The sequence below is a fragment of the Chenopodium album genome, chromosome 4 (genome assembly GCF_948465745.1).
Source record: "Chenopodium album chromosome 4, dcCheAlbu1.1, whole genome shotgun sequence".
NCBI classification, from domain to species: Eukaryota; Viridiplantae; Streptophyta; class Magnoliopsida; order Caryophyllales; family Amaranthaceae; genus Chenopodium; species Chenopodium album.
The window spans coordinates 20,189,238-20,206,213 of NC_137837.1; the positions used below are offsets into that span (position 1 = coordinate 20,189,238).

General features: G+C 34.1%; 1 protein-coding gene across 2 annotated transcripts; it reads left to right on the top strand.

Annotated features, from left to right (window-relative positions):
• The first annotated feature begins 11,339 nt into the window (after nucleotides 1-11,339).
• On the top strand, nucleotides 11,340-15,914 carry LOC145626808 (isocitrate dehydrogenase [NAD] regulatory subunit 1, mitochondrial-like). 2 transcript variants are annotated; one of them, XM_081679279.1, is made up of 6 exons: nucleotides 11,340-11,638; nucleotides 11,780-11,834; nucleotides 12,100-12,450; nucleotides 13,809-14,048; nucleotides 14,221-14,299; nucleotides 15,421-15,914. In XM_081679279.1, exons 3-6 carry the CDS (start codon nucleotides 12,118-12,120, stop codon nucleotides 15,495-15,497), a joined length of 729 nt encoding a protein of 242 aa, XP_081535405.1. In that variant the 5' UTR covers nucleotides 11,340-11,638; nucleotides 11,780-11,834; nucleotides 12,100-12,117; the 3' UTR covers nucleotides 15,498-15,914. The 2 variants fall into 2 exon arrangements, with proteins under 2 accessions (XP_081535405.1, XP_081535404.1); XM_081679278.1 differs by having other exon boundaries at nucleotides 12,107-12,450.
• The last annotated feature ends 1,062 nt before the right edge of the window (nucleotides 15,915-16,976 follow it).

A 16,976-nucleotide genomic window follows, 5' to 3' on the forward strand; every position in this document is an offset into this window, starting at 1 on the left:
ATTAATGGATTGAAGTAAGCATCAGGGAGTTAGAACGTTCGTTTTTATTAGGCAATCAAACAGTTTGATTTCCTCAAAGAGCGAAAAGGAATCTTGTAGAGACAAGAAGTTTAGTGGGAGAAATTAGTCTTCTTGGTCATGTATGTAGATGACATACAATTCATATGAAATGACATATCAATGCTTAAGTAAGTCAAGCAGTGGTTAGAGAGTTGTATTAATATGAAAGACTTAGGAGATGTTGAGTACATATTGGGAATCAAGATCCACGAAGTGAATCTTAAAGAATGGTTGAATTGAGAGACTTATGTTGATAAGGTTCTTGACAAGTTCATGAAGCAAGAATCTAAGAGAGGATGTTTTCCCATGTTTCATGGTATTACACTCTGTAAAACTCAGTGCCTTCAAAATCTAGTAGAGTTGAGTTGTATGGATAATGTACCTCATGCTTTTGCAAAAGGGTCCATTATATGTGCCATGATATGTACAAAGCAAGATGTTGCATATGACTGGTGCATGTGTAATAAGTTTCAAGTAAATTCAGAATAAGCATACTGAAAGTTGTAGAGAGCAAATCCTTGAGTACTTGAGAAGAACTAAAGGATTTTTTCTAGCTAATGGTGTTAAAAGTGAATAAGTTGTCAAAAAGGTTATATGGATGCAAGTTTCCAAACAGGCAAGATGACTTTAAATGTTGATCTAAATACATTTTGAGTTTGAATGGAGAAGAAAAGTAAGCTTGAAGAGTTCAAAGCAGAGCACTATTGCATACCCAATATCATAATATGTGTGTGTAGCTGCATTAAGAGTAGTTAAGGAGGAAGTTTAGATCAAATTTTCCTGTGACTAAAAGGAAACCTTTGTCAAAACAAAGGAGCAAGGGCCACATCACAAATCCAAACAAATAGATATGAGATATCACCTCATTTATGAGATTAATGACAAGCAAAATGTTGTGATATGCAAAGTTTTATTATGAGTGAGAAATCAATAAACCCCTTCCATAGACTAAGATACGAGAGTCATATTAAAGACTTGGATTGGAGCAAGTTATGTAATTCAGGCTGTATATGTTTTGAGAAAACATGTTACATTAGGAATGCATCAATTTGTAGAATTATGTTTAAAACAGAAATTATCATTTCTCTTATTTAATTATGGTTTTGAAAATTAAATAAAATGTCCAAAATAATTATGAATTGATGGGCTCATCAGGTTGATAACCTGGTGAATGAAACCCCACATGTGAGCAAAATTCATATATTATTTAAGTTCCTAGTTCGAAATCATTAAAGTGGACATAATTGATTTCAATAAATGGACTAGCATAAGATTGATTGGATAGCGCAGTTTAATGGGCTATAGGGGCATAGTGATGCTCGATCAATCACTTGGATATGCATGAATGATGCATGATCCAACTTATGACCTATCTTGAAGTTCAAGTATAGAGCTTCCGGATGTATTAGTGGATTCCTTTGACATGAGTGGAACATTGATTTCATTCAATGGATGTTATGACTGTGGTACACTCAAACGTCTGCCCGTAACAGGAGATTATAAAGTGTGTTTCCCGGTTATTTCAAAAGTTGAGTGGGAGCTTTGGTTGCCACAAGATTGGATTGAGTCTACCTATTAAAATAGGGAACGTGTCATGGCCGCTTGAAGAGGGAGAATTCAGAAAATACGTGGCCGCGTTCAAATGCATTACTTAGTCATTTGGTTTTGTAATTATAACTTAGTTTTCAAGAAATGATTTGTAGATTAATATAATCTCGACATGTGATGCAATCATATTATCAAATCGACGCATATTAACTTAAGGAATTTGAATATTGCACACTTGTCTCAGAGAAGTGGGAGATTGAAGGATTTATGTCTTCGTCGTGTGCAATTACTAGATATATAAATGGATCAAATTATGGATATAATTAAGTTCGGACATTTGGGTTGTCGTTTTATCATAGCTAGAGATACTAACGATCTTTGGGCTGGTAAAATAGCTCAAATCCCAATTGGACGGATCCTATAGGTCACACAAAGGTTCTAGATCGGGCATGAAAGGACAAGGCCCATGATGGGCCTCATCTTCTAGTATGGCCGACCATGTGGAGTGAGTTTGAGGGTTTTGGGCTTCCTAACCCCAGTCTAATTATAATGGGATTATAAATAGACTAGGTGCCTAGGGTTTGCAGTATGCAATTAACTAATCAGTGAGATCAAACCCTAATTAGCAAACACGAGACCAACCCCTCTCATACTCCTCTCTATCTCACATCTCTCTCTCTCTTCTCCTCGGCGTTAGTGTGGTGGTTCGTGGTGGTGGTGGATCGTGGTGGTCGGCTTAGTCCATTAAAGGTGGTGATCGCGGTTTTCCTCAATAACTCGATCGATCTAGTATTGGTGGACGGCTTGTTCGAAGCTCGTGGACTAAGTAGAGGAGCAACGCTTGGGGCTCTATTCTCTCCCTGATTTGTCAATCAATTTGGAATTCACGCTTCAAAGGTACGATTATGTGTCTTGTGTGTTATGCATGTGATCTTGGGATTAGGTACTTTTATGAATAAGATTCATGTTTTTGCGCTGCGTAGTATGTATAAATTCCTACAAAAGCTCTTTTTTCAATTAGCTTATTCATTAATATATGGTGAAATGACATTTATACCCCCATTTAATTTAATATTCTACTTAAACTACCTATCACACAATTAGCTTATTGGTCATTTCATATTTTAAGCTATCAACTATTTACCAAATAATTTATACAATCAGCTAATAAAATAAGTTAGTCAAATTAGTTAATACAATCAAATAGTCAAAAGTAGCTAACATAATTAGCTTCAGCTTTCAGCTTTAATCTATTCACCAATCACGGCCATAATATTCTTTCTATCTAGGGAAATTAAGGTATGTTCTGATTTATTAAACTGAACTGATTGGAGCTAAACTGACTAAACTGAACTGAATTGAATATTTTACGAGAGAAGAAAATTAAATTAAGAACTAAAGAGAACTGATTGGAGCAAAACTGAACTAAACTGAAAGTAACCAGAAGTAAACATGCCCTTATTCCGTGTACCCTCGATGTTTTAAAAAATTCACCGCATACTTCCCAAAACTTTTAAATGCACCATATACCCCTGAGGTTTGTAAAATAATGCACTAATTTAAATACCCTAATCGTCTTACAAATGCACATATTATTCACCTATCAAACTATAATTATGCTCATGCACTGACTCACATTTAGTAATTTAAACCGTCTAAAAGCATAAATTACATTAAAATTTGAACTCTGTTGTTCATTCTAAATCCTTAACTTTTAGGAGCTAAAAGTTGCTTTATTAATATTATAACTGTAATATTTTAATAGTTTTTGATACTTACGGGGTTTAAATTTAACAAAATTAACATTTATTGTGAGTCTAAGGGTATTTGATGTAAGTTTTTACAAACCTCAAGGGTACTTTGATGTAAATTTTTACAAACCTCAAGGGTACATGGTGCATTTAAAAAGTTTTAAGGGTACACGATATATTTTTTAAAACCTTTGGGGTACATGAAACAATTTCCCAAATCTATATACAAAAATTGTGTTTAATTTGATCCCCACAATTTCAATTGGGAGGCGACTAGAACCTAATAACCCAAAACTAATCCCCAATCTGGATTAGCCCAAAGGGTGAATTAGGTGGAATTAGGTGGAACACCAAAACAATATGTATGTATAAAAAAAAATTACTCAATTTTATTAAGACAAATCTAATGATATCTCCTCCTAGCTAGGGAGCAAAATATCTCCCATATTTTTTTTATTAAAGGTGATAATCTAACGGTTATTAATATCTTGCAGGGTTATTATAGCCGCCCGTGGAAGCTCTAGTTGTTGATGGATGATATCAAGCACATTTTGGAATCTTTCTCGGCTTTCAAGTCCCACCATATCTACCGAGAAGGAAATCAGGTAGCAGATTATGTTGCCTCTCTGGGCTAGTTTACTCCAATGCACCAAGATGTAAACCAACTAAGTGAATCTGGAATTTCATATTGATAGAGTAGTAATTGTTGTGGATGCGCGAGAACAGAGGCTGCTAGTTTAGTAAGTATTGGTGTAGATGTGAGTGTGTGGTTTGGTGGCGTTGAAGAGGAATAACTGTGATGGTGGGTCGGAGACTTGGAGTTATTGGTGAGGGGCGGTTGTTGTTTAGGGTGATGCTAAGGAGTAAGGGAGTTAATGGGTGGTTAGTTGTTGTGCTACTGATGCTGCCAGGGGGTAATGAGGAAGAGTGTGGTGAAGGATTACAATTTGGTGTGGTGAAGGTTTAGGTGTGGAAAATGAGTGAAGTATATTTCTTATTGGTATGCAGCAGGGAGTTTAAGGGGTTTGTTTTGTGTGGGTTGGTTGTTTCATGTTTGTTGTCTTGTTGGTGTGAGGTTCTAGACACTAACCTTAAATTGTGACCACGATTACATGAACACAGACCTACACAAACAAATCAAACAAAATAATAAATAATGTAAAAGAAAATAAACTCTAAAATATGAAAATAAAAATTTAAATGAGAGAAGTGAGGAATTATTAATAAATAAAACTATAAACTCAACAATAAATCTAGGAATATTAAGAAAGGTTTACTAAAATAAATTATGAAAGTAATCTAAAAAAATACTAAAAATTACAAAAATAACTCGAAACAAAAGGCAAATGACGAAAATAAGAATATAATAGAAATCAAGACAAAAAAAAAAACACTAAATTATAGGGAAATAAACTAGAAAACAACTCCAAAAATACCCTAAATTTGACATACTTTCTCTGTCCCAGAAAAACTATCAAATTCAACTTTGCACACATGCTAATGCACTAATTTGACTTTATTTTTATATAACGCTAAACGTCTCCCGTATTTTACATATTAACGCCCGCAACTCAAATATACCATTTTAATTTGCCCCTCTCATCCTCACTTTCATCCATTATTGAAGTGCCTACTCTGAACTCTTCATTAAATAAGCTTATGGGCTTTCTCTTCCATTAAAGCATCCTTTTTTTTTCTAACACAACCTAAGTGTAATATCGGTAAACACAAAATACATTGCAAATCCTAAAATCGAACACACAGTATAATCAGTCCAAGACACTAATACCAAATTTAAATTAATTATATGATTGCTATATATGTGCAAAAAATTTAAATTCATATCAGCAAAAAACTTAAATTGCTTATCTTTTTCACATACTATACATAAATATAATTATAAAGAAGTCCTCAATCACAAAAAAATTAACAAAAAATAAAATTGGGATTAGAATGACAAAGTCTTCATGAGGCATTAATGGGTAGCAATAATCAACAGTTCAACAAAGAAAAGTGGCCGAGATCGAGAAACGCCTGTTGTAACCCGCAGGTGGAAACGCCTAAATTTTTCGTTCCCACCTATGGACTGCGAAATCTTTAGGATCTTTCATCTACAGGTTATAGACCTGGCAATCCTGACCCACACCTGATGACTCGAATGATCCAACCTATAACCCGAAATCAACCTGAAAATACTGACTCGAAATTGACCTAAAAGCCGAATAAACCCGACCTGACCCATACCCGACCCGAATTGGAATTGACCCGACCTTAACTCGAAACCCAAAATGACCAGACCTGAAACGACTCGACCCAAAGTTGACCCGAAACCCAAAATGACCCGGCCCAAAGTTGACCCGAAACCCGAAGTTGACCTAATACCCAAAGTGACTTGACATTTAACTTGAATTAATTAACCCAAATAGACTCGAAACCCAAAGTGACCCAAACCAAAATTATCTTATATCTTAAATGACCATAATTTATTTAAGCTAAAGACTTGACCTGAGAAAACCGAAATAGAAAAAACCAAAATCAAACTAACTTAATTTTTTATTTATTAATTTGTAATGTGTAACAGTGTAAGTAATTTACATATTTCAAGGCTTTGAGCATTACTTTTCTCGATTTCTTCGGCCTTTTATCTCTATATATAAGTTATTAAAAATCCGTAAAAAGATTGAAATTTAACGACTATTCTACAAAGTTTGTCCATAAGATTAAAAAAATTAACTAAAGTTTGAAATAAAAGTCACAATTCTCACAAGTCTAGGAAAAAAAAAATAGTACAATAATAATGTGTACATAACATAATCACTACAACAAATAAAGAAAAGGTAACAATGCAAAACCATTGTCTTATATAAGAAAAGTGTTGCCTTGTAGCTAATGCAACACATATGAGACGTAATATATGCCCCCGTTGTCTATTCATAAGGCAACACATTTTTGTCAAAGGCAACAATTTTGAAAGCCAAGGTCAAATGATACATAAGACAACACTTTTACAAAGACAACAAATAAAAAATGTTGCCATCTAAGGAGACAATTCAAAAATGTTTCTAAATGTTACCACTCCCAAGCATTTAGTTGTTGGTAGGGCTCAAACTTTAGTTAATTTCTCCACCAACTCCACCAAAATTGCTTGTTTATTTATATATATATATATATATATATATATATGTGTGTGTGTGTGTGTGTGTGTGTGTGTGTGTGTGTGTGTGTGTGTGTGTGTGTGTGTGTGTGTGTGTGTGTGTGTGTGTGTTTTGTTATTGTTATCTTTTCATGCAACAATTATTATGTTTATTGTCTTAGACAAGAAAAAGGTAACACTTTAAGCGACTGTTGCCTTATATAGTCTAGAGCAACACTTTTTTTCCCTGTTATTTTAGATCAAGGTAACAAATAAATATTGTTTCGTTTGATTATTAAGAGTAACATTTTTGTAAGTGTTGCAATCTTAAGTGTTGCCTATTGTCATTTTTTTTTGTAGTGAATGTTCAATACCAAATGAAATTACAAAATATTCTAAAGTCAAACAATTACTATATTTCATGAAAAAAGTAGCCTTAATAAATATAGTGAGTTTCTCGTCAATAAATAAATAAATATATAAACAGAGTTGAATTTAACCCAATGCATCGACCCGAAGTTGACCCGACCCGAAATTGACCGAAAATTGGACCCGAAGATTGACCCGACCCAAAATGACCCAAAATGTTGACCCGATACCTGACACGACCCGATTATCAGTCGACCCAAAATCAACCCGAAACCCGAAATGACCCGACCTGAATGACCAATTTGCCAGGTTGATTGTCAGGTTATGAAATATTTGGGCGTTTTCTGTATTTAAAAATAAATAAAATCTAAAAGCTACTACTGGTGATGAGATGTTGATGGCGGTGGTATTAGTGGTTGGTGGGTGGGAGAGAAGGTGGTGCCTCAATGGTGGAGAAATCTTGGAAGCTGCTGCAATGGAGGAGTAAAGTTGTTCATGGAGAATTAAGAGTTTGTGCCTCAATCGATGATAGTGAGAAGGAGAAGGGCATGGATGAGAGTGGTAAGAAGAAGGGCATAATTGTCCGTTCAAGAAAAAATGCGGGCGTTAGTATGTCAAACGAGGGCGGCGTTAAACACGACCTTAAATATTAATGAATATGATTTTTTAAAATTATATTATGAAACTTTATATAAATACCTATTTAACAACAACGTTTGTATTATATTCCCTCCGTCCCACAATATAGTTCTTGTTTATGTTTTTTCATGGTACTTAAGAAATAGGAGGAGAAAGTGGATAAAGTACATATATAAAAGTGAAAAATACAATCATAGACAAAAATTAGAGAGAGAAAGTGGAAAAAAGTACAATGCGTACAAAATTCAAGGGTAAATTATGAAGTACAATGAATAATTTTTTTTTTAAAAAAATGAAGGTATAATGGTCTTTACATACTATCAAAAAATTTAAACAAGGAAAATATTTTGGTTCTCCGAAATAGGAAAACATGAACTATATTATGGGACGGAGGGCGTAGTGAAAAATTGTGGTCAAAACTAATACATGAACAATGAAAAAAGTTCAACATCTCAATTTTTTTTGGAGACGGAGGGACTATATGTCATTTATTAGTGACCCATGTGTGATAACCTTATTTTTATATATAGTGACCCTTCTGTAACCTTATTTTTACATGTGACCTTTGTGTAAATGTTTTCAATTTTGATAAATTTACATTTTTATTTTTATATACTACTTATGTTAACAGTTATTTGCAACATTTAATTTACCAAAAAAAAAGGTGCTACCTATTATTTGCAACAAAATTATTTCTTTCCTAATGTAGTAACTTTTTCTAATAAAATGACCAAAATACTCTAATTTAAAAAATTATTAACCCATAATACTATACATAGTTACAAATTATTATAACCCTAATCTAATGTAATTACCTAAACTTTATTTCCAAAAAAAAAACTGATTCATCCATCTCCCCACCATTTCTCTCCTCCATCATCTTCTTCCTTGTTCATCTCTCATCTCCTTGTTCATTTCTCATCCATCATTTCTACTTTTGATTATATTTCTCATCTCTCATTTGGTTCGTGGGTGGTTGTGGTGGTTTGTAAGTGGGTTTGATAGATTTGGAATTTTTTCGTGGGTGTTAGTGGTTTGTTTGTGGTTGTTGGTGGTTCATGGGTGGTTATTTTGTGGGTGTTGGTGGTTCGTGGGTGGCTAGTTCGTGGGTGCTAGTGTTTTTTAGGTGGTTATTTTGTGGGGTGGGTTTGGTTTTTGGTTTTTAGTTCTAGTGGTTTTTAGGTGGTTTTCGTGGTTCAAAGATGCATTTAGATGGTTTTTGGGTGGTTTCGGTGATTTGTGGGTGGTGGTTCGTGGGTTCTGGGTGGCAGGGGTGGTGGTTCTAGGTGGCATGTGGTGGTGGTTCTGGGTAGCCAAGTTTAATTGTAATCGCTTTTTTTTTAGTAGTTAAATACATGGCCATAACTTTCAATAATCATGTTTAAGAAGTTTTGCCTAGGAGTCCACGCATACCCCCTTTGTTGCAAATAACTGTTAACGGAGGTAATATATATATATACAAGCATATATTTTAGTGACCTATTCCATGTAAACGTTGTTTAAATTGCCAAAGTTCCCTTAATTTTTATTTTACTAGAGTGTACCCATGCAGTGCACGAGATTTTTATTTTACAGAATGAAGTTAAAAATAAATCTAATAACAAAAATTGTATTTTAAAAAATACGGGAAGTTGATTTTGATATGGTAACTAAGTGTTATAATAGCGTATGTCCATCTATTATGAGAGTTATTTTATCAGTCCTATAGAGGTTATCCATTCAATGTTATAGAGGTAACCATGTTAGTGTTATCAGGGTTACACCGTGAGTGTTATAGGACTGACTATTCTTTTGCAACCAGCTACACTGGTGCCTTGTTACACAAAAACCGTGTTTGTGTGTGTGTGTGTGTGTGTGTGTGTGTGTGTGTGTGTGTTTGTTGATGATTATTAAATTAATAATAAGGTAGTTACTAAAAGATTATTTGAAATATTAGTCAATGTTATAAAGTTTAGTTTGTTCTTTTGCATGTAGTCACATGTTGTGGGTAATCACATAGGAAACATGATGTATGCATTTTATGTTTCACAAATAAAGTTTCATGTGTGGTTGGCCACATCATGTGATGGCCGTGTTATTTGTTTAGAGGTTACTCAGTCGGTCAAGGGTTAATTGTTCTGTCAAAGGTTACTCGATTGAGGGTTACTCGGTCAATCAGGTGTTACTCGATCAATCAAGGGTTACTTGGTTGGGTAGTGGTTACTCGGTCAGAGGTTTCTCCGACAGGGTTATCGGGTTAGTATTTTTTGTGTGTCAACCGGCAATGCGTAGAAAATGTGGTATTTTTGTTTTGATACTTATTAGATCTTTAATAATATATAAAGTGAGAAGGGGGGTGATAAATTTCACTACCATCCTTTGTTTTTTTTTTTTTTTTTTTTGGGAGATAGTTCATACTCTATTATTTATCCTTATGAACTCATAGACATATATTTTTTTTAATACCATATGGTTTTATAATAACTATATTTTCTTAACAACAATTTCTAAACCCACTTATTATTTTATTTTATTAGAATAAGGTGGATAACATTATGGGAAAAAAATCGAACTTGATAGATTTTTTATATTACACATGCACGCATCGCGTGTGTCTCTTAGCTTGTTTATATAAAGGTAGTTACTGAGTGATTTTTAAAAATATAAAACAAAAACAATATTGATTGAAAATAGTGGACCTTATAGTGGTTATATATTTTTTTTAATGAAGGACACATAATTTTAAGATTGTTTTGTAAGTGTTGTGCGGAAAATTTAGGAAAAAAAATTTGCAATAATAATCTAGATTCCTTGTACTATTGGGACGTTTAAAATTTTTTTTATTAGATGATATAATGAAATAGGTAATTTTGTGTGTGTGTGTGTTTTTTATTTTTTTTATTTTTAGTAATTAATTAATATGGATAGTATGTGTGTGTAGGGAATATTTCAAGCATTACCCTAAACTTGAACCCCACTGTGATCATACACTTAAGCATGGTGGCATCCAAAGTGAAGGAAGCTAGAGCAAAAGAGTCGCCAACAAGTTTTAGGAACTTGTAAACCGTTCACAGGGTGAAGGTTACACCCCTTAACGATTCAGGAGATCGTTAACTCCAATAGGTCTGAAACCATGACTGGAAGTTCGGGGATGAAGGTACAAATCCAACCTAAAAGAGATTGAACCTGCCCTAATAATAGGCCTCTACTTTATTCTTCTCGTATTCATGTGCGCTTTCTGACTAACATGCAATCATTAGGTTTACCCTAAACCTGTTTATCTATGTTGGTTGAATTTAATGCACAAATAAAACTATTATTGGCGATTACTTGAGTTATATTCATATTAACCCTAAACAAGATTATTAATTATCTTATTAAGCATGATTACAAGTACAAATTCCCTTTAAACATGCATAAAAGGCGTGATCAAGCAATAACAATGAATATAAAGCAACATAATAATCATAAATTATAACAATTATAGTCATAATTAAAATAATCATGTTAAAGTATAATAATAGCAAGATCTTAGGCATCACTAGTGGAAAAAATCTTATTTGTAACAAGCTATTCGTAACAGGCATATGATTTCCCGTTACAATTACATCATTTGTAACGGGCAAATTCAATGCCCGTTACGAATAGCTAACTAGCCGTAACCAACAAGTCTTGCCCGTTACGAATAACCAACTAGTCGTAACCAACAAGTCTTGCCCGTTACGAATAACCAACTACTCGTTACCAACAAATTTTGCCCATTACGAATAACCAACTAGTCGTAACCAACCAGCCTTGCCCGTTACGAATAGGTTTCAAAGTAAACCCTAACTTTTAATTTCCCCTTTCTCACTCTCTCTCTCAAAATATTATTTCTCCTTTCTCTCTCCATTGTTGAAGTAGCTCAGTCGTCTCTGATCCCTCAACTCCATTGAAGCAGCTCGGTTATCTTCTCAAGCTCCATTTTTTCTCTCTCTATTGAGAATCGAGGATGTCAGGCTTATCGTTGCAGTGCGGAGATTGTGGAGCTCTTCTGAAATCCGTAGAAGAAGCTCAATAACATGTGGAGCTCACTTCTCACTCCAATTTCTCTAAATCTACTGAGCCTGTTCTTAATCTCGTCTGCTCTTCCTGCGGCAAACCCTGCCGCTCCAAAACTGTAATCTCCTCTCTCTTTTCCATTGTTCATATTCAATTTGAAATTAGGGTTTTTTGATTTGTTGAATTTGATTTATCAGGAGTGTGATTTCAAAGTAAACCCTAACTTTTAATTTCCCCTTCTTGTTGTTCCCCTTCTTAGGGTTTTCGATTTTTGGAGCTCAGAATTTCTTCAAGTTTTGCCGCCATGAGAAGAAGTAAGATCTTCATTTATGCGTTATTTTTTCTGGATTAGTGTTTTGATTGTACTGTCAGTTGTCAATTTTGTTTTTGTATGTTCAATCAATTTTGTGAATTCAGTTTCTTCGTCGAATTGGGGTTAATAGTCTAATTTCGCTATTTTTTCTGCTAGTTTTTGCTTGAGTTTTTGTATTGATATGATCATTTTGAGTGATTATTTGCTATGAAGTCTGTAACTTTTCCTATTTTTGTTTCGATTCGATCAATTTCTTTTTTTGTTAGGGCACAGTCGAACAAGTTATGGATGCAATGCACACGCCAATTGTGTTCGACAAGTACGAGGTTCATGGTGATATAAAGAAGATTCCAGAAGGTGTTCTTGAATCAATTCGAGAGAATAAGGTTTGTATCAAAGGTGGGTTGATAACACCTGTCGGTGGTGGGGTTAGTTCGTTGAATGTTCATCTGAGAAAGGAGCTTGATCTTTTCGCTTCATTAGTTCATTGTTTTAATGTCAAAGGTATTCAAACTAGACATGATAATGTTGATATTGTTGTTATTAGAGAGAATTCTAAAGGAGAGTATGCTGATTTAGAGCATGAGGTTGTTCGTGGTGTTGTTGAGAGTCTTAAGGTAAAAATGGATTATTTTTGTTTAATTAATGTTCTTATTATTATTTAATTTAATGTGTGGAATTATTGTTAGTTTGTCAGATTAATATTCTTTTATGCATAATTTTATGATAAGTGTATTATAATGCTTTTTACTTTCACATAGATTGATAATTTACAATTCTGTAGTGACTAATGGTATCTTGGAAATGATATGTATTCCCATAAGTGATATATGGTCTGACTTTTGACTATTTTTGAAGGTATGCTATGGATATATAGATGCTAATATGTCTATTAGGAGGAAGAAGGATCATATTCTTTTTATTACTTTTTATTTAGGGATATTAGACCGAATTTCTTTTGTTTTCTTTATTATCTTTGTAACATTTCTATGTCCTATCGTGGCTTTGAGGTTCTGAAACTAGTTTATGTTTTGTTGGTAAACCAACTACATGGTGCAATGATAACCATCTTGTGTCGTCAGTGTAAGTTAGCTAGTATGTACTATCAACAATAGAAACCCCCTGCCCCCAATTTATACTGTATTTTTTGAAAGAAATCGTCCAACTAAAAGCACTTGAAATTTAATAGGTGTTGATTGTTAAATGATGGGAGTTCCGGACGGTTAATGTGGTTTTCTTCTGGTATTCGTTGCAAATCTCCTTGTTCTGTTCCATCATTGGAGCTATCCTACCCTCAAGCTTACCTTAATACTTCTACAGTGTCATTACTTGAGCCATTCATTATGTTACGAGTACAGCATGGCTCTTATTAGACCCATTACTGACAATGCAATGAGTATGCTACTATTGTTTAGTTTTGCCTTGATGCTAACTAGGGCTTGTATATATGTCTAGATTTAATGATTATGAGATTTCAATCTGGTTTTTAATGACCTAAAGGCTAAAGCCAAAAGCTTTACCTAAATGAATGTATTCACCTATCTAAGTCTGGAGTATGTGGCCGTTAATGTGACCATTGTGGTAGCTAAAAAGCAATTTGGTTTACATCAAACTATTCTTCTAGAGCTCTATATCAATTTGGTTTATGTTGGTCTATTTCTATATATTATCTCTTGTTGTCTTTGTATGTGCTTCTAAATGTCTGCAGATCTATCTCATCTTTGCAATGTGAAGTCATTTGTATTTCCCTATAAGGGCTGTCAGGAAAAAAAAAAAAGAACTCATTTCTTTTGCAATTGACATTATGCTACTAAAAGTTCTGTTTGAAACGCAAAGCCATTGTGTTGCTGATAGTTGGCTTTTTTTTTTCCTCTACGTTCTAGAAGATTGAGTTTAATGCTGTTTGTAAAATCTCTGTATAGTTATTGCCTTTATCTTATTGTCTAAAAGATTAAAGCTAATTCTATTGTACTAGGTGATAACAAAGTTCTGCTCTGAACACGTTGTAAAGTATGCATTTGAATATGCTTACTTGAACAACAAAAAGAAAGTGATTGCTGTGCATAAAGCCAACATCATGAAACTTGCAGACGGGCTTTTCTTAGAATCTTGCCGGGAGATTGCAGCACAGTACCCTACCATTGAGTATAATGAGATCATTATGGACAACTGCTGCATGCAGCTTGTGTCAAAGCCTGAGCAATTTGATGTGATGGTATATATCCTAATTCCTATTTCTTCTCTTCCTCATGACTATATCCTTTAATATCATGTAATATACTCTGACTACTCATATAGTCATATTCTCATATGCTTTTGTGAAAATAGATAGTGGCAATCTGATAATACATTTTCTGATGAGGTCTGTTGTGTTTTACATTTGACAGGTTACACCAAACTTATATTGTAATCTTGTGTCTAATGTTGCTACTGGTATTGCTGGAGGAAGTGGGGTCATGCCAGGAGGTATTGTCCTTTAACCTTTGCAACCTCACTCTTTTTCAGTTTCCTTTTGTTCATTAAATTTGCGTGTCATAAGAACTCTTAACTTTATATTGATCTGTGCCATATCCGAAGTATATGCTTTTGGTCCTGTTTCTCTTTTTTAAAGAATTGGTGTCTTGGCAATGAATTGTTGGTTCTGGGATGCAATTTTCCACAGTCGGTCAGTATTCATCCTTTTGTATTTTTCTGTGTAATTCATTCATCAAATTTATGCATCTCCAGTAGCTTTAAGATATCCTCGAGTTCTGCATCCTAAGCTATGTATGTTTTTGATAGCTTCTAAATACTTTTATGTTGGCATCTTGGCAAAAAAGTGCAATTCCAGATTGATTTTTACACTCAGACGGTTCTCACACAAGGGAAAAGATATAGGCTAGAACGAACAAGGCTTTTATTTAGTTATTTATTTTAATTATATATTTTATACTTATAAAATTGTTATATTGAAAGCTTAAAATTGGTAAATCTCTCTTTCATTTTTTTTAATCTATTTAGTTTGTTGACTCTATGCTGGTAGGAATAGCTGAATCTGTGACGTACCCTTTCTTACGGTGACAAGTAAACTAGCTAGACTTGAGCAATATTTGGGACCTTGATCATTACTAGTGGGCTCATTGTTGAAGCACATGAGCACCTAGTTTATGTATCAGGAGGTTGAAATCGAAACAATGTTAAATAAAAATTAGTTTTGTCAGTGGGTGGGATTGAAGGCTGATGCTCTTTATGGATGTCATGAAGTTGTTGCTCAGTTACTTTTAATATATACACGTATAATGTATGGTAGTAAGGCTTTGATTAATTGATAAGAGTGTATAATGCTATTTTGTTCCTAATGGCCAAAGTTGGAACATTGACACTCTTTTGTAAATTGAGTATACACTAGAGTTTTATATGGATTATAAAAGATAATATACTTGTGAAGGTGATGAGAATATTTATCAAGATGCCTTCTTTAGTTCTTTACATGGGCTGTGACCAGATAATTTTTATGTGGTGTTATGTAGAAGTCTTTCTCTACTAGTGTGTTTTGTTTATAGTTTCAGTTTATCCGGACTATTAGATTAATATTGTTTTGGTTTTAGGTCTTGAAGTACACAGAAGGCTTGTGCTGGGTCATGCATTATTATTATGGAGTCTGCTCATGGGAGTGGTGAGTTAGTTTGACCACCATCTTCCTCTGTCATGCATAATCTTCCTGGTTCGACCTCAGGGAATATCAATACTGGTGATGAGTCCGAGAGACCGGTCAATAAAGTTGCAGGAGATATGTTATCTGCAAGTGATGCAGATGAAAAATAAGGTGAGGAAGAGAATGCTGACAAGAGAATGCGGATGCAACTATTCTAATGAAGTCAGATGGAATTTGCTGAGAATTTTAACAGGAAGTCATAAGTGTATATAGGAGAGTATAAAAACCAAGTAGTAGTACAGTGTGTAATACATGATTTGTCTAGAATTTACATGATATTTTACTGCAAATATGCAGGTGTTATTAGTATTATTGTTTGTCAAGGAATAATTAGTCTTTTAGAATGTAATAATTTGTGTGGTAAATGGAAAGAAGAATAGGGGTATTTGTAACTAACACCTGAAATGCTAGTTACAAATGCCCCTAATTTTTTGTCTTATTCGGAGATTATTCGTAACGGACATTGTAGTTTCCCGTTACGAATAAGTAGTTATTCGTAACGGGCACCTGAAACGCCCGTTACGAATAACTACTTATTCGTAACGGACATTGTAAGTGCTCGTTACGAATAAGTAGTTATTCGTAACGGACGGTGCCCGTTACGAATAAGTAGTTATTCGTAACGGACGGTGCCCGTTACGAATAATAATGGTCATCCGTAACGGCCGCATACGTAACGGACGCTGCCCGTTACGAATGGGTCCTTTTTGCCCGTTACGGATAACCTTTTTTCCACTAGTGCGCATGATACTAGCAAGATTAATAACAAACCCTAGCATGTCACTAAGCATTGAAGATCAAATATATATCCCTAACATGATACTAACATGCTATCAGGAAAGATAATAAAACGCATCATAGAAATCATAATTGACATTATATTCTTTACCCTAAACATGATACTAGGAACTTATTGTTGTCACCCTAAACATCAAATTAAGAAAAACATCCTAACATGATACTAGGAATCAAAATAACAACTTAGACATGATCATAATATCAATGAAAACAATTAAAGCACTTACTTGGATGCCTCATATCTCTTTCTAATAACAAAATACACACGTTAGTAACTATAAGGAAAATAAAATCAAAGAATTAAATAAAGATTAAGAAATTTTAGACTAGATTTGGGACCAAACCCTCATAAATCAAACCTTTCACGTCTAGGGCGAAGGCAACTTCGAACTTGGCTAGGTGTGTCTAGATCTTGTGAATGCGGAATTTTGTTTGTGAGAAGGTTAGTTTAGAAAAGAGAGAGAATCAAGAAATTCTTGATGAGAGTTGGTGATTGAAAACAGAGGTTTTAGGAGGCTAATTATAAAGAAAATCAGCCGGATATGTGTAGGGAATAACTTCAAGCCTTTAATCCCACTAGCTTGAACCCCACTGTGATCATACACTAAAGTACGGTGGCGTCCAAAAGGGAAGAAGATAGAGCAAAAGAGT

Bases quoted from the DNA above. Each gene is read 5' to 3' on its own strand.
- LOC145626808 (XM_081679278.1), top strand. The intron at 12,451-13,808 runs GTAAAAATGGAT...CTATTGTACTAG, and splicing joins GTGTTGTTGAGAGTCTTAAG to GTGATAACAAAGTTCTGCTC. The intron at 14,049-14,220 runs GTATATATCCTA...TACATTTGACAG, and splicing joins CTGAGCAATTTGATGTGATG to GTTACACCAAACTTATATTG.